This window comes from Pungitius pungitius, chromosome 2 (assembly GCF_949316345.1).
Source record: "Pungitius pungitius chromosome 2, fPunPun2.1, whole genome shotgun sequence".
Lineage (NCBI taxonomy): Eukaryota > Metazoa > Chordata > Actinopteri > Perciformes > Gasterosteidae > Pungitius > Pungitius pungitius.
Genome location: NC_084901.1, coordinates 25171460 through 25197915, shown reverse-complemented (window position 1 = coordinate 25197915; position 26456 = coordinate 25171460). Strand labels below are relative to the sequence as shown.

General features: G+C 40.8%; 2 protein-coding genes across 8 annotated transcripts; one reads left to right on the top strand and one right to left on the bottom strand.

Annotated features, from left to right (window-relative positions):
• Positions 1-771: 771 nt before the first annotated feature.
• LOC119210682 (trypsin inhibitor ClTI-1-like) lies at positions 772-2995 on the bottom strand. The gene is made up of 4 exons (XM_037460933.2): positions 2850-2995; positions 1766-1836; positions 1350-1462; positions 772-914 (listed from the first exon to the last, which is right to left on the bottom strand). The coding sequence occupies exons 1-4, from the start codon at positions 2896-2898 to the stop codon at positions 860-862; spliced, it is 288 nt and encodes a 95-aa protein (XP_037316830.1). The 5' UTR covers positions 2899-2995; the 3' UTR covers positions 772-859.
• A 3602-nt stretch (positions 2996-6597) lies between these two features.
• Positions 6598-24771, top strand: csnk1a1 (casein kinase 1, alpha 1). Of its 7 annotated transcripts, XR_005119678.2 has the most exons (12): positions 6598-7371; positions 7678-7784; positions 10696-10822; positions 11093-11191; positions 15555-15638; positions 17922-18061; positions 19016-19094; positions 19491-19565; positions 19648-19754; positions 20115-20227; positions 20869-20936; positions 22223-23078. XR_005119678.2 is itself a non-coding variant. In XM_037460921.2 (11 exons), exons 1-11 carry the CDS (start codon positions 7249-7251, stop codon positions 24056-24058), a joined length of 1062 nt encoding a protein of 353 aa, XP_037316818.1. In that variant the 5' UTR covers positions 6598-7248; the 3' UTR covers positions 24059-24771. The 7 variants fall into 7 exon arrangements, 6 of the variants coding, with proteins under 6 accessions (XP_037316818.1, XP_037316815.1, XP_037316814.1 ...); XM_037460921.2 differs by lacking the exons at positions 20869-20936; positions 22223-23078 and adding an exon at positions 24051-24771; XM_037460918.2 differs by lacking the exons at positions 20869-20936; positions 22223-23078 and adding an exon at positions 24051-24771 and having other exon boundaries at positions 20115-20263.
• Positions 24772-26456: the final 1685 nt, after the last annotated feature.

Sequence of the window (26456 nt, the reverse complement as noted above, 5' to 3'; positions counted from 1 at the left end):
TTTTAGGTGAATGTTTCTCTCATAAGCAAAATGCTGTTTCTGCACCATGCATGTTGTTAGTGTGGGCCTGGGTGTAAGCACAATATTACTAGTGAAGGCTCTGGGCCATGCCATCTCAACCAGCCCCATGTAGCAGTGCTAACAAGGACGAAAATGCAGCAACACACATTTGCATTGGGTTTCATCACTGTGAAATAATGCCATTTACATTTTCGTTTTCAGATATTTTCGTGAATAAGTTTAAGCGTGTTTGTGATTTTCATTAGACCACATATATAGAAATTCATTAAGTTTCCAACACTAGCATTCCAGTTAAAATCTTGTATTTTATATTTAGTACGTTTCCCCTGCTAAATTCAAATAAAAAGAAAAGGCTTTCATACCAACAGCCCAGCCTTTTCCCTGCTTTCATTAAAAAAAAATTAAAAAGTGACAAAATATTTGAAAAACTATTGCTATAAGCTTTTTTTAACTGGCAACATTTCAAACTATCAAACCATATTGACAGACCACCAGACCGTACAGACAGACTACTAGAACATTTGGACAGACCAGATCAGAAAACCTACTAATGAAGTAACCATACGAAAGGATTACTGACTAACTAACAAAATGGCCCTCAGCACAATACATATACAACTCAAGAAAACACATACAATGACACTGTTAAAATCTTTAAAATGAAATGGGTCATGACTAAAAGAGCAGTTCAGAGCACCTTCTTTAAAATACATTTACATACACATAGGTTGAATAAACAGACAGAAAACATTTTGCAGTATGTAACTTTATTGAGTTAAATGGAATGAATACTATGTTTATGTGTGCGTGTGTCACTGGATTGTCACAGCCTGGACTGTCACGGAGATGGGCACTCCCCTCTGAGTGAGACTATCACATTTTTCTTCTGTTCTCTGTAAGAAACAAAGAGAACACATTACATCATTGTGGTCATGCTGCCAGGATTAGAAATAAATCAGCAAATATTAATAAAATAAGAGTTCATGATCCTTATTAATGTTTTTTTTCTATGGGGGGGGGGGGTGCTGCCATTGTGCCATTAGCATCTTGTCTGTTTCTGTGAACAAATTGATATTGTTAAATATTAGAGACCACATGCAAATATCCGGGTTACTAATAGCAGCCTGCATAGAACTATAGTGAGGAATTGTGTAACCGAATTTGAGCGAAGGATGTCTGGTGATGAGAAAAGCTGCTCATGCTCACACTTGGGGGAATTCACCAAAGCGTGAACTCAAACACAAAGCAATAAGTTAGCCGACATCATTTTGACCTGCAGGGGACGTGTTGTGTGTGTGTGTGTGTGTGTGTGTGTGTTTGTTACGTGCCTGTTGTACTGGCAGAGAACACATTCGGTGCTGTAGGTCGTTCCATCATTGCCACATACTGGATCATACTCCTTAGTGCAGCCGGCTTGGACGTAATACTTCTCACAGTCAGCCTGTACAAACACAGGCAGTTACAGGATTGCTGATTAGAAACATTTAGGTTATGTAAACAGATTGTTCTTAACATTAATCAATCCGATTTTGAAAACGAACTGCACTTCCTGTTTGTGATTACGAGAAGCATAGTATCCACTCCCCAGCTCCTCTTCAGGTAAAAACGGTTAGCTCTATCAGCATTGCTAAAGTTATTCCACTTAGCCATTGACATGTTGAGACATTCAGATATCAGAATCTGTACTATAAACCGTCAGTCAATACAACATACAGAATTAGATTGACACACCCAGCAGTCTCACCTGTGTGAATCCATCATTGGCTCCTTGTTCAGGTGCATCATTCATCTCTGCCACAGTCCTGTGGGACAGGACTACACACACACACCGATCAGATTCTAATAGGGAACAAACATTAACTTGGTTTTACAGGAACAACACTGTTCCTGTAAAACTTGATAGGTCTTTATTCACCGATCATACAAAAGATCATGAATGTGTTACACAACGTTTAACCTTAATCAGATCAACATCCACAACAGCAGCCCGGGGATCAAGCAAATCTAGAATCACTGCGTGATTCTGTAGAGCGGCGTTGTTAAGGTTTGGTACGGCAGTTCATACTCGAGGAATTTTCCCCACACCAAACTGCGTAGGTGGATCCAAGGGACCGTGTTTATCGGAAGATGATGGATGAGGAAGTAGCAACAGGTGTTTCAGTCGATAGGGGGGGTTAGGTAAGGGGGGTTAGGTAAGAAGAGTCCAGCATCAATAATTGAAGGACTGCGTGTCCTTATACCTCTTATTTGAGTCCCTTGAGATGGCTGATTCAACACAACTCGACAAAACAACATGATCCACCCCAGTTTGAGTGTAATCATGCCACCTGTCCTCATTTTTACCTTTAGTTCTGCTTTAACAATAAAAACACGTTCAACGTTTCATCAAAAATACATTCATCCGTTTAATTTGAAATATCACTCAAGATTAGGTTGCATATTACTCAACGTTTTTAATTGTATTACATATGAAGAGCTTAAGCAGGTTTACTCAATACTATGCAGTGTTTACCAATTGTAATGTAATTTTAAACTACATCCACAAATCATTATCATAGTCTCTTAATGAGCCCTAAAATCTTATCTTCTTAAAAATATTGGGGTGACATCATTAAATACTTTTTCAAAATGTTTTTTTCAAACACTTGCCGTCACTTTGTTTATTTTTCTGTCAAATTTCTAAAAAACAAATCACATTTTACGAGAACTACCCTGGGAATGAGAAGAAAAAGTCATACTCGTTCCATTGTTTTGGGTATACAGGGAAAAACATTTATAAAACCAAACGATGTGTTAATGTCATTAGTTCATGCTGTAAATAAACTCACCAGAGACCAAGAGCAGCAAAACAGAACAGAACAGTGCGGTCAGCTTCATGACTAGCAGGTTGCAGACGTGTCTCTGAGTGTAGCAGGTGTGTGTTTCACACTTTGTTTGCTTTTCGAGCACAACCTGCTGAGCTGGTTGGAGCTGCCCTCTGATTGGCTGCATTGTAAAGGCCAGGTGACACATACCTGCTCATTTGTGTCACACCATAACACCATTAGGTCACAGGAATGACACTCTGGAAAAAGAAACATCAAGTCAGCAGGCTCAAGGTCATCTGAGACTTTTGGAAATGGTTTGAAACACATAAACAGTTTGACAAACTATTTCAACAGAAGGTCCATCTGCCAGTTCATTGTGAGTAACATTTGAAAGCTGCGGAAAAAGTTTAGAATACTTTGTCACAGTCCTACATACAGTGTGAACAGTAAGGTACAAACAATCAATGTACTGTAAATAATCAAATCATATAATAATGATGTGAGGGTTTCGGGACAGAGGATGTTGCATGTGTACAGACTGTAAAGCCCTCTGAGGCAAATTTGTGATTTTGGGCTATACAAATTAAAATGAATTGAATTGAATTGAATATAATTATGATAATGTATAGCCTATTTATGCCATTTTAGCTGTAAGGATTCTATACAAATATATTATGTGTGTGTACTGAGACATACGTACTTGTCTGTTTTAGGATACCATGCTAACCAAATTATACTTAATATAAGATATTGCGATAAACTGCGATCAACGCACCGTACTATGTTCCATAGTATTCTGAAGAACACATATTAAACAACACCATGTTATACTATATTACACTGTACAAAATGTACCATATTAAACTGTATCATATGCTATTTTACTGTAGAGGCAACAATACCATGATATAGTATACTATACTACACAAATAACAAATACAACACTGTGATAAATACATGATACACTGTATAGTGTACTGTGAAATACTTTATACTTTACTGTAACATATTATAATATGCTGACTGGTCCAGATGGGAACATGACCTCATCATCACCATGATGATGGGGTCCTGCCTCCTTCCACGGCCCTGCTGACACCTGCTGCCGCTATCATTATTAGTCAACATCATAAACCAACGTTACAGACTTTGCTTTCCTGAAGTCTTTGTGCTTTCCCTCCCCACACGTATCTGTGGATGGTAGTTATATTTGATGGGGCTTAAATCATGTGCTGGTTACAAGCGATGGTGGTAACATCTGTAACGCTTCAAGGCTGGGTTAGGACTCAAGAGCAGAGACTGACACTGGAGACGAGAGGAAGTCAAAAGGATGGTTCTTTACTAATCACCAATAGTAATAATCAAATGAACTTAAAATGACTCCAACCAAAGCAGGGAAAAACAACCAACGTCTTAGGTCAAAGAAACACAAGGTATTGGCACAAGAGACACAATGAGCACAAGGGAAAGAACAATGGCAATCTGACAACTGAAGCGGTGAACACAGTGGAGTATACATGAGTCGAGTGATGACACAATTGGAGGCAGCTGGGTGGACCGGGCAGCTGAGTGCAATCAGGGGAAACACACTCACACACACACAGATAAAAAGAGACATGATGAGACTAATTAGACGTTACAATAGCTGATGGTGGTGGTTCCTGCAGTGGCCCTGCCTAGCACCTGGCTTACTACACTCAATATTTGAATCATTATGTTGTATTAGTTGAAAGTATTGTACATTGTTTACATTATTGATTCTGTACACATGATATCTATTGCATTCTGTTCATCCCGGGAGAGGGATCCTCCTCAGCCCTTCTCCCTTAGGTTTCTTCCATTTTACTCTCTGTAGAAGGTTTTTGCATTTGAGTGATTTTTCTCCCATGACAATGTGAGGGTTTTCGGTTAAATAATGTTGCATGTGTACAGACTGTAAAGCCCTCTGATATTGGCCTATACAAAGTAAATTGAATTGAATTGATTTGAACTGAATGAAATGTAATACACTAGATGCATTGAGTCCCTGTAGTGGATGTGTCCCTGTGTGGGGAAAGAAGATCAGCAGCAGAGGGTGCAAGTGGACTGCTGAGCCCGAGCACCATAAGGGTTGCCATTGGAGACCAGTCACAGTCTGCAGTGTGGCTGTGATTATTCAGATGTCAAAACATGGAAACAACATCCAGAGGAAGTTCATTCAAGTGACTTTACTCTTATTTGTTCTAATAAACGTCACAGATACTAAACAAAGCAACCAAGAAACAGAATATGTTTAATTTTATTGAAACAACTTACTTTCTCATATTGGTTGGGAAACATGTTACAGTGAATAGTGTTTTTGTGAAAAAATAAGCTAATAACATTTGAAACATTTTCTGTCAGCGCTAGCCAAAAGGAATCACATCTATACAGTGTGTTGTGGTGTACTGTACATACTAGTACACTAACCTTGTCATACCATAATAATATAATATAATTCAATAATAATAATGCATTTTATTTAAAATGCACTTTTAAGAAAACATAGTAAAAACCCGTAGGCATGAGCATATACTAGAGCAAACATCACAACTAGCGTTAGCAAAATGAATGACACCCGTCCGCGGATCTGTTGTGAAGTCTTAGTTGTTTTAGGGTTTAGTTATTCTACAATGAAAATCTGACAATGTTGTATGGGTTGGGTATTTTTTAATTCTGTATATGAAATTCACTACTCAGGGAAGAAAGGGCAAATCAATGATTCAGTATTGTAGTAAGAGTAGAGAGGGCTTTAAAACAGCGTTGTGTACCCATTTGTGTTGTGAAATCAAAGGTCCCAGTAAACCAGACAATATATAGACACTATTCTTCCTGTTTTCTTTTTCTTTGGTTCTCCTTTGGTACTGAGCCTCATGGTATCATAACCCCATTGGACTGTGCTCGCGGATGTAATGATCAAGCAGGACTTTCCACATTTCTTTGGATGTTCTCACCTGTACCTGAAGCAACAGGCCCACACCAATAGGGTCCCCACCCCTATGCTGCGTTCAATAACGCAGTCAGAATGGGAAGAAGAAAAAAGATTTGGAAATGATTCATTAATTCAAATTAACCTGTGTTGTGTCGCATGTAAGAACAGTTTGTTAACCAGTGCAACTAGAGACACCATGTGAGCTATAATTGTTTTTAAATAACCTTAATTCAGTGTCAATGATTAGGGTTAACATTTAGAATGTATCTATACTGCCAGTGTTGCTACTGGTTTGCGAAAACTGGGTTTTCTGGGTATTTGTTTGATTGTTAAAACAATCACTAATATGTACAGTGCACATTAGATTTGTCATTTGGCTAAATACACCTTTTTGAGCAAAAGTGAAGGATTATCAATGGGATTTTCACAATAGACACATGACATGGCCAGGATAAAATGGCCTGTATGTCGTTATGGTTTAAGTGTGTTAATGAATTCGAATCATAATTGACGTGTCCACTTGCTTTTATGTTTGCTTCGTTTAAATTTGACATACAATATGAGGAATAAAATAAACGGGCGCAAAAGTGCGCTAGAGGCCAAATACACACAATAGATTATTTAGCATACGGTAACATTGTCTTTCTGATTTTTCAGTTGTTGACCTGGTAGAACAGGATAATCTTAGAGATAGGATAGCTACTATGAAAGCTGTATGACTTTGAGGCGGTCATATACAGCCACAATGTAGTATAAATCTTGATACATTATTTCCGATAGCACCTGAAGGGGTCATGAGATATCTAACTTTAGCTAATCGCCTACAACGGAAACCAGCTGAGAGAAAGGGTAGGGAAGACAAGATGGCGGAGTGAGTGGGTTGCGCTTTCTACAGACGGTTGCGACCCTTGAAGTTTGTCGAAAACGCCCTGAAGGATTGAAACGATTGTAAAAGTAACATTGCCATCGGGATTGTAATTAGAAGCGCTGTTTTTGCTACCCTGCACAAAGCGAAGTCCGGACATTTTTCCGAGACTGTCCTTGCTACAGCGTTAGCTTGATGCTAACGCTAGCCTACGTTAGTTCACACTAACGTTAGCTGCAGCTACGAGTTAGCTAGGTGGTTGCTGAAGGCCGTAAGCTTTTTCGGATTTAGTTTTGGATGGACATACTTCGATACTGACACGGAATTCCGTGTTTCTTGCAGGAGGTTTTTATTCGAACGAAGATCCACTGAAGCCGGTAGCCTATGAATAAAGCGAACAAATTCGGGAGAAATCGACTTTCCAACTTGCTTTTTACGTTAATAGTCGAAAAGATTCGTTGGGGTAACATTTGCAGCTAGTTTATATTCGCCTTCATCAACGACCACTGGACATACACGACTTTGTATGTTCTGCTGACAACTGGCAAGACTGCCACACAATCTTCTAAAGTGAATCGGGTGGAGATTGCCCTTTGGTGGATATTATGGCGAGCAGCAGTGGCTCCAAGGCCGAATTCATAGTCGGTGGAAAATACAAGCTTGTCAGAAAAATTGGATCGGGATCCTTTGGTGACATATATCTGGCCATCAACATCACGAATGGAGAGGTAATTGCTTACTGCTTTCACGTCTAACATTGGGTCGGTCTACGTTGTTGGGAATAATGTAACGTTAGGCAATTTCCCCAGTGAACACAGCCGTGACTGAGGTAACTTAGACTTAATTTGAGTAGGGTTGCTATTTAGACGATAACTTGTCTTTTCAAACTGTAAAATGTATTTAGTTAAAGATGATTCACGATACGTTCAACGGATTTGTTCATTTCTCAACGTTTGTCGAGCTACATCCGCCTTCGCTGGAACTGATGCAGTAACATTGATGCACATGAGTTATCTTTTGTCTGTCGTTTTCAGGAGGTAGCTGTAAAATTGGAATCACAGAAAGCCAGACATCCACAGCTGTTATACGAAAGCAAGCTGTATAAAATCCTACAAGGTGGTGTCGGGATTCCACACATCAGGTAAGGGGACTAGTTATTCTTTTACATTCTAGTAACTTTTGTCACTGGAAAGTGACACTTTCTGTAGATGTCTTTGGCTCAGTATTGCTGCACATTCTACGGTGAAAATAAGACTAGTCCGGATAATGCTGTAGCGGCAGCAGCCTGGTCATTAGGCCTGCTAAGCTGTCCAACGTTACTATGTCTATTATAGGAAACATGTCTTGTTCGCAGTCGCTTAAAAAGCCCGTCGGCTTTCCATCGCACCAGTTGCTTTGTCTCGGTCCTGTTTGGACCTGACCCGTTTCCTTCCACTGTGAAAAGCCGAGGATAGCGCTGTAGAGAACCAACTGTGGTTGGAAATGGCCGCTCCTCTTTTGTTGTGTTAGCTCCCAACATGTCTTCCCGTACTGTGTTAGAAAATGGCGGCGGAGCTCAGGAGCGAAAACGACAAGCTAAGAGCCCCGGTACTAGTGTGTTTTCACTGCGTGAACTCGGCCCTATACTCCAGGGCCCATTAGTCCATGTTATTGCACTGCATAGGCTTTGGTGTGTTCAGATTGGGATTTAGCGTTGGCTTAGCAGAGCATGTGGTAACATTTTGGAGACTTCCACATTGTACACAAGGTATATACTATATGCAAACATACGCGCATGTCTATTTGAGGACTATGCTGCACATTTGACTGGTCAATGCTGGGAGGTGATGTGAGATATTTCGGTGTATATTGCATTATAAGAGGTTTTTGTGTTTCTGATGAGTGATTCTGGCCACTACATGTACAGCGAGAGAATTCATATGAATCTGTTATATATGACATTCAGTACTGTTTAAATTTGAATGACAGAAGCATGTTATTTAAACGTAGCCAGTTTGATCAGCTGTATTTAGTATTGCGGCTCCTTTGTTTGATCAGTTTGCATTATCACATTCTGTAGAATCAGTTAAATATATCTATTTGTATGGGAGATATTGAGGCTTTTGTGTTTCATTACTTAAAGTAATACCAACTCTGATTAGTTTCCTCTTCCAGGTAATTAATGGGGAAACAAATTCTCTCTTGGTCATTACTTTGTGTTTTTATAGGAAACCCCTAAATCCAAAACCGTACTTTTTCAGTTGATGTGTTCTACAGTCTCAAATGGTACAAAGTAACTACTGCAGCAGCAGAGAACAGCAATTATCTCTGACTGCTGTTGGAATTAAGACTGGTCGAAATGTACTGCAACAGATCATGGCCCAATAGAACCACTGCCTTATACAGTACAGCTGGCACATGGCTGAAGAGAGACAATGACCTGGGAGGCATTAAGGCATGGTAACTTTGTTGCAACCTGAGCACACACCCCTTGTGTGTTAGCTAACCCCTATCATAGATAAGCACACATGTTAGCTTTAAATGGAAAACAATTGGCATCTAATTTCTTTTCTAAGCACCAGGAAGAGAGTTCAGTTGTAAAGCTTTTTCACCTTTTACGGCAGGGACTTGAAACTTAACTCTGGTAATGATGACTTAATGTTGCAACAAAGTCCTGTTTAAGCTTGTCCAACCTGCTGGTCCTGCCTTCACTCGCACTACAACCTGGCTCACCCTTTATGCATTCCCCACCCTATTTTTCACACCGACTGAAACTACGTCTCTTGCTGAAAAAATGTTGGAATGAATAAGAACAAAAGTCAACTTAAACCAGAAATGGCTCTTCTACTGCCCCCTTTAATCTGGATTCTAGTTGGGTGTATTTCTATTTAAAAAAAACATTTGGGAGAAATTTGACTTAGTTTCAATGGAAAGTAAATGACTTTTGAGGTTGAATCAGCCCAGACTAAGGCTGATCTAACCTCAAAGAGAAGAATCTCGTCTTTAAGTTCGTCTAGTTTTTTGGTAAGCAGCCACAAACTGCATAAGCCACTGCATTGTTGTACTTCTGTGACTTTACACTTCAAAGGAGTGATGAGCACACGTATGTTTCTGACTGACCAACACCAGGCCTTGCAGATAATCCGAATTAAATTTAATAACTTATTTTTTATAGAATTAGGTCTTCATCTGTAGCATACAATATTATAGCACTACTTTGAGAGGACTAAGTCACAAGCGGCATCTTTTGAAAACTGAATGTACTTTCGCATTTATTTTTAACTCTAGCTTGGAGAATTGTGATCTAGACTCCATGCTACGTTTTTAACAGCTTTTCCTAACCATCCCCAAACATAATATCCATCAGTTGTGTAGGTTTGGGGATGTTGAAAGCTGCGGTAAAGTTTAGAATACTTTGTCACAGTCTGCTGATGGCAGCAGCAGGTGTCAGCAGAGCCATGCCAGGAGTCAGAACCAGGGTCCGCACGGCACTATGATCCACGGAGACCTGCTAGGCGAGAAAGCACAAAGAACTCCCGGAAAGAAGCTTAATTAGTGATGTAGATTAATAAAACATGGATGATTGTGGAAGGAGCGAGTGTGAGAGTGAGAGGGGCTCGGTGTGTCCTAAGAAGTCCCCCGGCAGTCTAAGCCTAGAGCAGCTTAACTAAGGGCTGGTCCAGGCTAACCTGAGCCAGCCCTAACTATAAGTGATATCAAAGAGGAACCTTTTTAATCTTTATCTTAAATGAGCTGAAAAAAGTCTGCCCCCCGGACTGAAAGTGGAAGCTGGTTCCACAAAAGAGGACCTTGATAACTGAAGGCCCTGGCCCCTATCCTACTTTTTAAAACTCCAGGAACCACAAGTAGCCCAGCATCTACGGAGCGCAGATGCCTTGTAGGGTCAATACAGTTCATTGGAATTAAACAACCATAAAGGTGGCATGTTATTGATGACCTATATTTTCCTAGGAATGCAGTGACGTGTTAGATCTATATTCAACCTGAGAAGTTGGATAAGACTAAGTATTTCGAGTCCAAGCTCCTTCATGATGTGACTATTGTGTCCACAGATGGTATGGCCAAGAGAAGGACTACAATGTCCTAGTCATGGACCTGCTTGGGCCCAGTCTGGAGGACCTCTTCAACTTCTGTTCTCGCCGCTTCACCATGAAGACGGTCCTTATGCTGGCAGACCAGGTATCTTAAAACATTCATACATCCACGTTCTGAAGCTTTCAATGTCTGAGGAACATGATTCAGTACAAACAGTGGGGTGATACTGCCTCTCTGCAAGAGATCCTGGTTCAAATCTACTAGCTTTGTGAGTAAGGGAAAGCATGGTCTCTGCCATGGTTTCCTGTGGGTTTAATTTTAGATAGTGTTCAAAAAATCAAAGCCAGCATCAGTATAAATAACCTATTTCAGTGTACTTTGAACTATTTAAACATGGCTTTCTTTTCATTTCAGATGATCAGCAGAATTGAGTATGTACACACAAAGAACTTCATCCACAGAGATATCAAACCAGACAACTTTCTCATGGGCATCGGCCGTCACTGTAACAAGGTAAGACCCATCTGAGTCCTATACATTCTGTAAGTGTGACCCCATAACGCTCTCAATAAAGTTGTATGGCTGGGTGGCCATGTTAACTTCAGAGTTCTAGTCTCTTCCCCAATTGACAAATGTAGCTTCATTAATAGTGATCCCGCTGTATGCTAAACAAAGCTTTGAATGGCTGCAACTTTACTCATAGTGCTGCTGTTTCAGAAGAATCTTAAAACTGGCGCTATGTCCACAGCATGTTTTTGTTATACTTTTATCACTGCTTTGACTGACAGCAACATGTTCTCGGCACAGCAAACACCAATCGAGTTCTAGACTACTTATTGTAAGTCGCTTTGGATAAAAGCGTCAGCTAAATGACATGTAATGTAGTTTTATGTGAAATATAATCTGAAAAGAGACCTAGTTACTGCAAAATGTGTACATCTCTTATTCTAAAATATGAACATGAAGGCAGTGAAGGAGTTCTGTGATGTCCGGTTTTTCACACTTCAATAAAAGTACAATGCGATAGACAAGATAAGTGTTTGTGTAGAACTAAAGGTCAGTTTCATTGCTTCTTAAAATGATTCATACATTATTTCTGTATGCTTTCCACCGTTTTAGAAGAGTTGTGTCATGGTTCTATCCGATTGATCTGCCAGATAGCAGACCAGACAAGTTGGACCTAACTCTAAGCTGGGGTCAACCAGGCGTTCATAATACTACTTCCTTCTGGGAATGTGCAAGCGTGCTTTTAGCTCATTAGCTACTTGCATTGTTCCATGTTGCAAGCGTTAAAGGAAAACTGTAGAACATGTAAGCTGATAATAACAAACATAATTCATATATTTCATCACTTTAGTCAATAAATAAATTATGCATTTGTTATCTTAACATTTAAATTATTAAAAAAATGGTTCTGCTATAAGGATTTACCTTTTAGGTTTGATGCTCGAGTTATAATTCAAGATTTGATCTGACAACAATTCGGTAACATGCTTTACTTTACACTGAACTTCTTGGATCAGACTATATAACTTAACATTTTTACTTAAGTTTTACTAGCAACCCAACTCACCGACGTCTGCTGCTGCTTTACTACGTTGTGTGCTCCTTTTTTTGTTTTGCTCCTGTCTTGCTGCTGTTTCTTCCAGTGAACTGTTCCTACTTTTAAAATGGTCGAAGTTTTGAATGTAATGGCTAAGCAGAATAGACACAAACTCGAGCATGATATTTAGCATTCAGTTTGAATGTTTAGTGGTGAATAGTTATCAACAGGATTCCCGAGACACTGCCATTCTGCGGTCAATGTCTACCACATAACATCAATAAGAGGCACTCCTCATGAACTCCTATAATGCCACACACTGCAGAAAGCTTAGTCTGGGCTAAAAAGCCTTTAAAAAAAATCAGTTTTAACCTTCTCCAAACACAACTTCAATTATTATAAAATATTGTATGCCAATTTTGGTCTTCACTGAACACACTACATCTGTATTAAAGCTAACAACGGAACCAGGACGCAAAACCCTACCGCCCTTCCACCCCAAATCCGCTGATAGAAGTTACATTTCTCTCAGACAAACCTTCCCACAGCTAGGGGAACGCCAAACACTAAAAGAATAAATGTTAGGTGGATGTCTCTTTCAAAGCATTCCGTTGCTTTCCTAACCCTAAGAAAGTCTTCAATATAAATATAAAAAACCTTTTTTAGCACAGCAGTTCTGCTCTAACACATGAGTGAAAGAATTGTCCGCTCGCACCAGCGGACACTCCTTCTGAAGACTTGGTTCTCCATTGTGGACAGTGATGCTGACTTACTGGCCACTCGCACAAAACGCACGTGTGTGTTAAGTTGCCTGAAATTCTTTGGAGCCCTTGCAGACAGGCAACATGTGGTTGAGTTAAAGCATGGGATGTATGTTTCTAACTTTGCACAGCAGGTGTGCCACCACGGCCCAACCTCCACGGATCTCTCCTGCTGCAGCTATTCTCTCATACCTCACCCTGCAGTCAACAACCTTTGCTAGTACATAAATGTTCATTTGTTGCACGTTATGGCTACTGTGGAGCCCCTTTTATTGAATGTATTCAATCATTTATAATGGTTTTTCAATCTAAAAGTGTAGCTAATTACATGTGTGTAGAAGAATCAATGACATTGTTTTTTTTCCAGAGTTTCTCATTTCTCATACTTTTACATACTCAAGAATGGGACCGCTGTATGTAATGACACTGAAGTATAAGTCCATCTTATGGCCAAAATGAGTGCATTCTCTACCATCGAGTCAACTGGCGGCTTAATAGTTTGTTTTCTCACCTAAACGCAGAAGGCACATGCTAAGGTTGACTTTGACGTGCTGTTATCTGGGGGTCACTTGACATCAAGTTCTAATGGAGGGTCAGCGTTACACTACAACCCTTTTATTGTCATTTCTGTACAGTTTTCAAAAAATATAAGTTCTTGCTTGAAAAAAAAATGAATTGGCTATGTGTTCATTTTGCAATTTCTCATAAAATGTAAGGAATATTTATAAATAAATGATTGGTCATCATTATAGGCGTCCCTATAGAGAAGTTGCTTTGCGTGTAGTTTCTCATAGTTGGCTTTATCTGTGCATCTCGTAGGAAATTAATCGTGGGAAGGACTTATTTCTGTACAGTTCCTAAAAAGATACAAACGATTTTAACTTGAAACAATCAAATGTATCTTTATAGTTATAACCCATCACCTAGACAATTCCATCTATGAATTTGTGAAGATATTAACCTGGTTGGATTAACATTTTCCAAACAACTTCTTTGTCAGGAAGGCCTGATTTATTTTTCAGTTTTTTATTTGTCAATGTCTGAGTGTTTTTACAAGCCCAGTTAAAGCCTAGCTACTGGGCGGGGCTCCTGATGTCAGTTTAGGGTGAAGTATCGCTGTTCATTACACTGCTCCCTAATAGTTTAATACTTGATGTTCAGGATGCTCTGGCTGAAGGTAGTCTAGGTTTGATTACGGATTAGGTGTCAAATGCTTGCTTGTGAAGACAGGATCATGTTTAAGATTTAAGGGAAGTTAAAACTCATACACCAGCGGTGCCCAATAGGTCGATCTCGAAGGCGGTACCAGTCGATCGCGCGCCTTCGGGGGGGGGGGGGGCAGACATCACACATCGCGTTCTACCACGGGAGATGACCAAAACAAATGCTAATTAGCAAGCCTTGCTTACTGGCAGACACATTTAATTTCATTCCAAAGCAACTCCAGTAAAGGTAATGTTCAAGAATGTGCGGGATGCTTGTGACTGTTTCCTTTTTCTGTCGGATGAGAGGCTCGTTGTTTTCGTCATATCGACTGTTGTAGCTCACCGCCACCACTACTAGTTGCCGGCCGGTTAGTTGAAAAGTAGCTCGCGTTCCGGAAGTGTGTGGGCACCCCTGCTGTATACCAAGTGGAACACTGTGCTTGGGATCATGCCCCAAAGCCCTACTAGAACACCCATGTTTTGGTATGGCTGGAAACGTGCTAGTGCAGAGCACCAGCATAGCTGCCTTTTGTGGTCATCGTTTCATAGCTTACATTTTAGCCTGTGTAGCTACACAAATACTTGTAAAACTTGTTTTATAATGCAAATGTGACCGCACTATATCACAGCATGTGTGGAGATTGAGTCCATCATGAAAGACAAGAGAAATGTTTGAAGATGCTCTGATGCGATGCAGGTGATCGCAGCCACTTTCCTCCAATGTGCTTCTCCAGTACAGATTTGACACCCCATGTTTGTTCACTACGTATGATTGAAGTTTTTCATCAAACAAGAGGCAGGAACTCTCCCAATGTCAGTGGTGGTCCGTGAGCAACTTGGTTAGGATGGTGTCACCAGTGGGCTGTTAGAGCGTTCTTTGTCACCAGAAATGAAACCATTTGTTTTACTGGTGGATGAAAAACAACCATGGGCTCAGGTGTTTACCATCTACTGCCAACATCCCCTCACTCCCCAAACTATTTTCTGAGCCATTGCGTTGCCTGTCTGCACTGGCCCTTATTGTCACTGTCAGACTGATATTAAACAGCTCCCGACACTTTTAGCTTGTTGCACAGGGTTGATCCTACCACGGTTGTTTGACAGAAGAAATTCATAGAAATGTGGTTTCTTCTCGACTGACGGCCGGAATGATCATTTCTGTACCACAAGGACTTAAAGTGGATAATTTGCCAGTGTAACTTGAGCCTGGCATTGGGCTTCTCCTAGCCGTACAGGACACTGATAGTTGTATCAAAGGGAGCAAACCATGTGGATGCAACCAGAAGTGCCTGTTGTACTCATGCTAACTGTGACTAAAGGTAGAGGCTGTGTGATTTTGACCCCTGCCCCTCTACTGTCTGCCCTAGTGTTTAGACTCGTCAGTCGCGAAGAGGAAAAGAAGCTTGGCTGTTAGCTCTTCTCAGGACCCATCTTTCTCAGGATTAAACCAGGTGTGACCTTTACCACAACACCAGCTGCCTCACAACAGCAGTTGTCGCTTTGCAATCATACCTAACTACTACACTTGTTTAAAGTGAATCAGACCACCAGCACCCATCTTGCACTCATAATATCCAATCTATGTACTCCCCCACCCAGTGTGCACTTACACGCATTACTATGGGAGCGGAAAGTAAACTTTCTGCCGGCATTGCCTCGAGAGTAGCTGTTGTCCCACTTTGTTGTAATACTGGGTCCCAGTTCTTCCTGTTCCTGTCTCTTCAATGTGATTGTCAAGGAATTTCTCAATTTCGGCGGCAAGACTATTTAAATTTAAAGTAAATTCTTATATTGATAAAAAGCAATCTAATTAGGACTTCAGTTCGTGGAACTGAAGTACAGCGCCCTGTTCAAGTGAGGTCAATAAGTGGGCCTTTATCTATTAGACTAGATGTCTAACATGCTTATCTGTGCAATTTCCTTTTACTATGTGTGAAAAGGGCATGGGACTCTTGAATGTAGTAATAGCTCCAAACAAGTGTTGGTTGGCGGTAAACCCCATACTTTTATATTTGTGATAATTGGCCTAAGACTATGCTTCCATAAGCCATGCGTTACCAGCAATCGGCTACTTCTGCTGTCCAAATAAGGCTTTGTGCACAACACATTGAAACCGTCAATATACATGTTTCAATCTATGAAACATTTTCTGATTTTTAAAATGGTTTTTAAATTATGCACATACTCATTGGGAGCACTGTAGACTGAGTAAGCCTAACTGATAAAGCTTTAGTCAATTCTGGGCTTGAAACTAACTATTCATTTTATTTTGTATAGCCCAAAATCGCAAATTACAAATTTGCCTCAGAGGGTTTTACAGTCTGTACACATGCAACATCCTCTGTCCCGAAACCTTCACATCGGCAAAGGAAAACTCCCCAAAATATGAAAAAACCCTTCAATGGGGGGAAAAAAGGGAAGAAACCTTAGGGAGAACGTCAGAGGAGGGATCCCTCTCCCGGGATGGACAGATTGCAATGTACTACTGTACATTTAAATGCGGATAGGTACACCTTTCCCTCGTAATTAAGGAACGGTGTGATCATTGACTGGCCTGCTTGGTGTTGTACTGGAAGGGAGTTGCACCCACAAGCTCAAATGTATTCTATTCAGCCCGTCTTAATGGAACTGAACTTGAGACCCATGTGCAAGCTGCTGTTCATGTTTGTCTGATATGATCGCAGCATGGTCCCGCAATGTCTACATATGGCGCTAAGTGGCAGTATCATTGTGTCTTCTATGTTTTTTTTAATCGGGTTTCTTTATGAACTTGTGTAGATTTGGAGGAAAGGATATTTTAAAAACCTGGGGTTTTACTTTTGTCTGTTGGGGTTGAATCTGTTTAGCAGTTTTTGTTATTTAACTTGACTGATGTCAAGTTTTATGAATTCTTACATTCACAAAGGACATGGGATGTACTGTTGTAGTTAAATGGACACATGTATGATGGCTATAAATACAATACAATGTTTAGGAGGGCTTACCTTGAGGCTAGAAATTGGTTTTTGGATGATTGCAAACCCTAAGTGTACCAGTTGTAGAAATCCCCAAGACCTTAGATTGACCGATGTCAATCTAATGTCAGAAATGTACAATAAAACCAAAGTAGTGTGACAATATTAAAATGAGAGCTTCACTGCAGAGGTGTGCTCGTTGGACATACAGCAGTAACACCGGCTTGTCATCAAGTGCTTCGTCAAACATTGACCAGCCGTGGTTAGACGACAACAGGGCTGGTCTTTTGACAATATAAGATGTATGTCGATGGACGTGCTGACCTGGGCAGTTTATTCCATGGTGAGATTAGCCTGTTAGCACACTAATGGATGTGGGGGGGGGTTGGTCTACTTCGTGAAGTGTTCACCGTGGATGCGTATGAGCCATTAAGACTTGCAGAGGATCCCATTATTTTTTATTTTAAAAAGTGACTGCTGTTTCCCCCCAGAATTAGACTGTAATTAAGTGGTGTAACAAAACATGTAACGCATTACAAAAGTGTATTTCCCTTCTGGTTGTCTAATGCAGAAATGCTAATTAACTGTTTGAGCCATTAAACGGAACGTTTTGAAGGTACTCGCAGCATAATGGCAAAAATGTTTTGCTCACTTTCTTTTCATTCTTTTTCTTTTTAAATAAAAAGTGTCATTTTGTGAATTTACCTTTTTAACTTGTGTATTATTGCACTGGGGCGTCACAGACAGATAACCAGCCTGTGTTCTCTCCCTTTCTGTCAGTTGTTCCTTATTGACTTTGGTTTGGCGAAGAAGTATCGAGACAACCGAACACGACAGCACATCCCTTACAGAGAAGACAAGAACCTGACTGGCACAGCCCGCTATGCCTCCATCAACGCACACCTGGGCATTGAACAGAGGTCTGTGCCCGCAGGTCACATCTTAATTATCTTACGGAAGCATTCATCTTAAAACATGGAAGAAATAAAAATTTGTTGGTTTTTGAAATTTCAAAACCTAAGCAGCGCTAACAAATCGAGACTTTACTTTCACAGGTAGGACATTTTAATCTGGTCTGTGTGTAAACCGACAGCACACACAAGTGTTTCCATGTTTAGACCAAACACGTGTGACAGAATCTGGAGATGCACAATTTAGATTCTTTCTCTGTACTATAATTGACAGCAAGGCTGCAGACCAACGTATTTGTGTAGACTAAAATATCTACGAAATATTTACTAAACTAATTCAAATGATTAAGAAAAAGGATGCATCTCCATTTGAAAATTGCCTTTATCTAACTTTTGACATTTTATAATTCTAATCTTTTATGCCTGGTGCTGGTTGGAGAAGCTACCGTAACTTGTTTAAATTCCTAATGTCTATTTATAGTGCTTTGAAAACCTCAGCAACTGTATTTAATTAAATCAGGTGTGCACACTTCATGCTAGAAATAGTTTCCCTTTGATCAATCATATTTTTTTTAAACTAAATAGCACTGGATATGCATGCAAGTCAATGCAACCTGTGTTTAGTAATGTGCTGCATGCAGACTAGTCGATTCGAAGTTAATTCTTGTGAACAGCATGAACCAACTGCAGTGTGATAAATGTCTGCGTACATACACTGCTCCAAATGCTCTTTGACTTGTTCCCCCACAGCTTCTCTTTTGTAGTGTTCAGTCTTACTTGCTCGAAGTAAAATATTCTTTGCTATAGTTGCTACGTTTAAATTTGATCGGCAAGAAACAGATGTGACACCCATCAGCTGAAAAAAACTTTAGATTGGATGCAAACCTGCAAATCTGTGCAGCCCAAGATCAAATACATCTGAATAGAAAATGTCTCCTTAACAACCCATTATGTTGTCTGCAGTCGCCGTGATGACATGGAGTCGCTAGGCTACGTGTTGATGTACTTCAACAGAACCAGTTTGCCATGGCAGGGACTAAAGGTATGATGACCACAGTAGTTTTGGCCACTGTATTCTCACTGTTCTGTTTTATTTCCATGTATGTATCCGGTGTTATTTGCTAATGCTTCCTTTAAGAGTTTGATGAATATAATGCTCTTAAAGCCTTACATTGGTTGAACTGGCCCAATGGTCTGCTCGACATGGCACTTATACAGCAATAATGTATCGATACTGAAAATATAGGATTTGCACATTGAAAGCATGCACATGTTGTGCTACTACAGCAGCAGTCATTTGTGGTACCAACATGAATATTCCCGCTGCAGATATAATCACTTGGATACAGATGATGTAATTCGATATTGTCAGGGTCACAGAGGGTGTAAATAGCCATTTGACTGGTAGTATGTTTCTAACAGCGTATTTTTGTGTCAGGCTGCCACAAAGAAGCAGAAGTATGAGAAGATCTCGGAGAAAAAGATGTCCACCCCCGTTGAGGTCCTCTGTAAGGTAAAGAATTCAACCCGCACAGTGGTACAAGTTGTCTTCTTCCACGTTCCCACAATATGGTTGTATGAATTCCTCCTTCCAGGGTTTCCCAGCAGAGTTTGCTATGTATCTGAACTACTGCCGTGGCTTACGCTTTGAGGAGGCTCCAGACTACATGTACCTGCGCCAGCTTTTCCGCATCCTTTTCAGGTGAATGCACGTTTAGTCAGCTCATTCTTTTGTGGCACTTATGACATAATAAAACCGTTTGCAAGGTATTCTGCTCCAAATCATCACTTGGGTAAAAAAAGATTGATCACGCCCATAGTATTGATCAGCTCCCACGTCAACTTTTTCTGTCATGAATATCACTCTATGTAATTATATAAATATGTAAATACACAAAGCATGCAACATTAGACATCCAGATAGAGGATGTTGCTTTTTGTCCCACTATTGTCCCATGCCATTGTTTGCTTTCATCATTCATTCATTCATTCTTTCCCATGTTGGTATATTTTTACAACTGAATGTTGGTAGTATAGAGCTAAATATGTTTTTGTATTTTAGGACCCTGAACCACCAGTATGACTACACATTTGACTGGACCATGCTGAAACAGAAAGCAGCCCAGCAGGGGGCCACCACCGGGGGCCAGGGCCAGCAGGCACAAACCCCCACAGGCAAGCAAACTGACAAACCCAAGCCTAACATGAAAGGTTAGTAGCAAACAGCCAAGCGACGTTTTTTACAGACACCAATTGCTCATATATTCATTCAGGATTGTATTTAGCACTATTAGATTTTAACCATAACCCACACCCCAGTGCCCCTTTTTTTTCTCAAAAAGTTTAAACACCAAATTGGAAATTCTAAGCAACTATAGGCTCTATCATTCCAACAGGAATAATAAGATAACAGAATTACATGTTTCAGGAGGCCCCTTTAAAAAATAGAAAATCCCAAATAAAATGATTTGATACAATTGGTCTGTCTTGCCGAAGCAAAGACGTCCTTGGGGAATTTGACTACTAACTTTGCTGCCTTGCTAATCTGTTCCTCTTGAGTCTGGACAACAAGCTCCCTCTTAAAGCTGACCGACTCGCTCTGATTCCACACTTGTGACTCTACTGCAGTCTGTCTTTAACATTCCCACTCCAGTCTTTATTGTTTCCCCTCCTCCTTAACCCTTTGTTTTCCGTGCTATTAAACTGACATTGTGGTCAACTCTGCCACAGTGCAATCACTTTACAATCAAATCGTAAACTCTTAATTCTAGCAGCTATTAAGATGCTGTAAGTAACCAAGCATATGGTTCTGGCAGGTCAGACCTGAAAGCAGAATATCCTTTTGGGACAGTGTACTTTTGATGTGTTCCTAAAAGTGCGGTATGTGAGTATTCCACTCGGGAGGCAGGTATGGGGAAGAAACTAGTTTTTTTTTTTTTTTTTTTTTTTTTTTCAGCTTTAAACAAGCATATGCCTTATGACAATCAGTGTTGTGTAGAGATAACTGATCATAGAAGCTTCTATAATAGACTGTTTTTGTTTTTACCACTGTTAAATATTTCAACTATGCTACTGCACATGGCTTCTTTTAAAGTGTGTTTTGAAAAATCAAACCATGTAAAGTTCAATGGAACAATTCAGTATCTGTGAGCCAACTCCCTAAATGAATATTATGTGTGCTTCCATCTATAAAAGTCCTCTACCGCTCTTGAGTCAGGGAATATGCATCAGTTATTCTAGCAGCTTCAGCCAGTCCTCACCCACAGCTCTACTCTTTCTGGGTTTAGTAGCTGCATTTCAGCCTGCATGCGTATTTCTTTTTATAGTCCACGGAGCGGTTAATATCGGTAGGAAGAGGAACAAAGGATTTGACTTGTGTGCCATCTCGCCGCTGTGCAGTTTGTCTGCTCAGTGAACACTCCCTGATTTGACATGAAACCAACTGCTGATTATGGTCTGTCACTGCAGCCATGTACAGTTGCTAATATCCATATCCTTATCCTTATTGCTTTTAGAATAAAAAAAATGCCAACACCGCCACCCAAGTGGGCAGTCTGTAAAGGGGAATCTGTCATGTACCCAAAGAGCTCATTTTCATTAGGGTGAGCGATAAAGGAATGACTTTGATCGCTGCGGCAGTTTAACCTCCACGATTTAGCTCTCATCCCAACAAGCTAGCATGATATAATTCATACAATGAACATATCTAGTTTCTCATGATATCCCATGATACTTGTGGTGACTTAATACCTGTCATCCTAAGCACCAACTGAGCCTCACAGATCACTGGTCACGAGAAAAAAGTAATCCAGCAACATGTTCTCTGGTGTTAATGTTGGGTTGGTCTCTGCTGGGGGCAACTGTGGCTCAGTGGAGAGCAGGGTCATCTTCAATGATTGTCTTAAAGCGCTTTGAGTGTTATAAGACAATAAAGAACACTTATTTTTCCTTTTGACTGCTGACTACCCAGCAGTTGGAAAAGTGGACCAGGAGTTGAGTGCTGCTATTCAAGGTGTAGATGTTTTATTGAAGCGTGCCAGCTTTCCTATGCGTACAGTTCAAAACATTTAATGCTGAAGACCCTGATATATTGCTGGTGCTTTCTAATAGCTTTCTTTTATTTTTTTTATGAAGTCATATATTCTCATTTTCTCTCCCGTTTATTTCCAGTTGAGCAGTCAGTGATGGCAGTGGCAAAGAATAACTGCTTTGAAGATCTCAAGTCCACCTAAACTGCAGTCAACACTGCAACCCGCCACTTAATTCATAAAACAAGTCTTAGTACAAGAGCCACTTCTAACCTCTGTTGAAACTGAATCTTCCTACTCTGAACCCACCTTATTGGTGGTAACTGCATACTTCCTGCTTCTTCTCCGGCTACTGCCACAATGGCTTCTTGGCTCAAAGACATAAGTCTCTTAACGTCGTCACAATGCTGCTTGGTTAGAAGCTTGTTATGTTCCAAGAACACTTGTATGGTCTTAGTCCTGCTAGCATTCTACCTTACTAGACCAGATAGACTATTGTAGAAGGAGAAAACAAAAGTTGGAAACTCACTACTTGGATCTGTTTTTAAAGCCAATGCACCTCTTCTGATCAGCCTTGATGGAGGAAAAGCATGTAAAGAGTCTGGGTCTTCGTCATTAGGAGAGGCTTCTGTTGCAACATGTTCCGTCCTTCCACCAACACATTGTGTAACAGTTACCGGTTAGCTGCCTACAAAGCATACATTATTATACAACCATTGGTAGTGTGTATACAGCCACATAAAGGCTTTCAGTCCCCTCTGACACCATGTAGCTGCACACTGGCTCCGCGGCAGAGGATCGACAGTTTGATACCTGGCTCCTATGATCCATGTTGATGTGCCCTTGTATCCTTAAGTTGCTCCCGTAGGCTGTTTCTGCGCTGTATGACTGTTGGTCCTGATGGCCAGGTGGCACCTTGCATGGTAGCCTCTTTCAAAGTAATTCCAGACTTGTATTGTATTTGACTGAATAAAATGCTTCAAGAGCTTTCAAATTTCCTTCAATCCATGTATTATCTGTTCGTAGTGAATTCTGGTGCAATAATTAGTTGCTGCTTTCCACACTTAAGTTATCCAACAGCTAAGTGTTTCTCATTAAAGGTCTTAGCGCTTCTCCTCCAGCAGACAGTCGCTGCTCCAGCTAGTTATTGTTTCTAATCACTTCCCCTTTTGTAAAGCAATTTCCCGTAGTGTTTGTTTGACTGGCATGAGCTGAAGCCCACAACAGCATTCATAAATCCTGTGTAATAAGGCTTTCCTTCTTAGATCTAGATCATATAAAGTGAATGCTAATACATGCAGGCGGTGTGGAACCTGTTGTAACTACTCCAAATGACTTGCATTAGCTGCGTTTGTTTTTGACGAGCAACTGGTCTCATCACAACTCTCCTTTCTACCAGCGATGAGCCCGTAGTTTGTATGTATGAATACAGAGACTGACAGATGTTGTCTCCACTGCCTCCCACTCTACAAACATCCTGGATTCAGAGGCCGCCCTCTTGTGCTGGTGATGTCATTCGGATCCTGAGTCTGCCGCTGTATAGTTGTGATTGCTGGAGGCGTGGCTATCAAAGTCCTCCCCAACGCAATTCTGTACTTACGCATCACTGACTAGTATGCTAAAGTGAACATGAACCAATTTTGGAACAGAAGTTTCATGAAAGTGTTCCATACAGACAGCTGAGCTAATTGTTCAGGGAGTCTGATGGGAAGAAAACGCTGTGTCACCTCCAGCATGCAACACTGGGGGGTGGCCCTAGGGCTGCTGCTGTGTACCCTCACTTGCCTCACGACAGCACTGACCTGCTGTGACCAGTGTGGAGCCTCCTTCCTACTGTCGTCACCGTCCCTGCTTTCAGACGGCTGCGTGCGTGCGTGCGTGCGTGCGTGTGCGTGTGTGTGTGTGTGTGTGTGTGTGTGGGGCGTCAGGACGCCGTGGTAACGTTGCTGCCTGTGTTTGTCTGTCTCTAGGTTTCTGAGCGCAGAAGAGTTGGTGACCAGGACCAACACGTCTCTTCCTGGACAAGCGACAAACAGAGTCTGTGTCTCTCCTTCCATAATAACTATCTATGTAATGGGAATGTATAGATCCACACGCCTTTGTCAGCTGTGTTATCTATATATTATGTGTATATATAATAACTCTGCACTCCGAAAGAAAAAGCAGGATTTTTTTGGATGTGGAGGCTGTAGCCCCCTGCCCCCACCCCAGACACACCCCTCCCCATCCAGCCCTTCTCTGTCCTCCTTCAGTGTTGACTTTTTGTAAGGTTTCTTAGGAAACTAAAGTTGAGAAGATAGTCAGCTGATCCTCTATTTTTTGTCTCCCAGTGGAAACCTCTCGAATCTTCTTTTCCCCTTTTCACTCCTCAATTATTTCACTCCCTTTAACAAAGCAGATGTTAAAGCGTGTAAAACAAAGCTCTTTCTCCCCTTTTGTTTATGAAATAATTGAATGATGCAACCCTGGATGTTATTTACTAAAGAAAAAATCAAATGTTGGATTTCTTTTTCTTTGTTTTCCTATGGTGATTAGGAGTTTGCCTGTCGACAATATAAGCATCTGATGGCAACAGTCAATGATAGAATGATACTCTGGCTCTATCCCTCCTCTAGAGCTCTGAATTATTATTAAATATGTTGTAAAATGGTCTTCTCCAAAAATACCAATAAAAACATTACATAAATCAGACTTCCAAGCACAAGTTATTAACTACCTGCACAATGAAACATGCCTGTCTGAATGTGACCAGCTGATTAGTCTTTTCTCCTTTGATCAGACGGAATGAATCCAACTGTCCCATAACATCTCAATTGTGTTTGTAGGACATTCATGTAATAGTCTCTGATCTCCCTCCTCCACCCTTGCTGCTGATTGGCTGAGATTACATATGTATAATGAGTCCTGAAAAATAGTCACGAGTACATGTAAATAGAAAAATGTTTAATACTAGTTAAATGTCTGTCTGGGAATTGGCTACCTGAATGGTAATCTGCATTAACAATTGAACCCTACATTGCATAAGAGGCCCCAGACAACCCTCTAAGCTGCTACTGCTATCTTATTGTTGGAATTGCCCATATTCAGTGTATCATCATTTTCCCATTCATACACTGATGGGAGGAGCTACCATACAGTGACACCTGCCCATCAGGAACTAACACACCGTACTCGCAACCATGGGGGATATTTGACTTGCCCAAAGGACACATGGACCAGAGCAGACAGGCATCAAACCGCCGAGCCTCTGATTGCTGTGTACCACCCGGCTCTCCACTCATCCAGTCACCCCATGTAAACGGATGTGTGGATATTCTTTATTCCACATTGTGAGCTTTAAAAACTATTTGTGTAACGATAAGGTGTATTTGGCCAGAGAATAAAGTCTCTCTCCCTCAGCTACCAGATGATTTCCTTGCTTTGTGGACACTTTCAAATGCCAAGTCCTAAATGAAGGCATTCCCACAGTCAGTGTATGAATGCTTTGGGAGGAATAGTGAGGAGGAGGGTTTGTGACAGCACACAGTGTTGCAAAGCTGTATGCATACACAAGTATTTGACATCCAGATGGTTGCAGCTGGACCAATGAGGGTACACATTGATGGTATGAATTTCCTGTTGCACATTAGCCCATCCCAGCTTCCTCTTAAACGACACCTCACCACACATGGGCTGTCTTACATTGTCCTGGTAATGTATAAAATGTTCTTCCTGTTGATCCATGAAGAAGGCTTTTGTCTCAGATCCTATGAATAGATAAACCATTGGGACTGCATGACTAACCTTTCTGTTGCATCACTCGGAACTAGTACTGTCTAACACCACCTAACATCAGCATTCTTCACCATGACCTCCTCCCAATGTGGGTGTTCCAGGACTCCTGAAGGTATTGTGTGGAACCGAGCCGGATTGCTACGGGACCCCAGAAATAAACGCCCTTGTCCCCGAGGCTCAGCGCCGTCACATGGGAAAAACCATGTTTTGTGGTTTTCCCCATGTGACGACATTTATCAAAACCTCTTCATTCAGCTGAGAAGCAAAGGTATGTAGGTAACATTCATACAAGTTGGTCCAGTATGTTAAAGAACCAGCAGAATAAGCTGGCCATACATATGCCCCCTCAGCAATATGCTTGTTTTTGTTTGGATTACTCAGTCACACCATGCCAATCCAGCTCATGTTTACGTAGTGTTCAAAGCAAGCCACCTCCTAAATATTTGCAGTATGGGTAAGTGAGTTTCACCGTTGTAAATGAGGTGTCGGTACATGTTTTTGATTCTACTGAAAGATTTGAGTTGAATCTATAAAACCAATCCAAAAAGAAGTGAAGTGTTAAAAAGATTCAGAGGTATATATACTGTCTCCACATCGCTCTG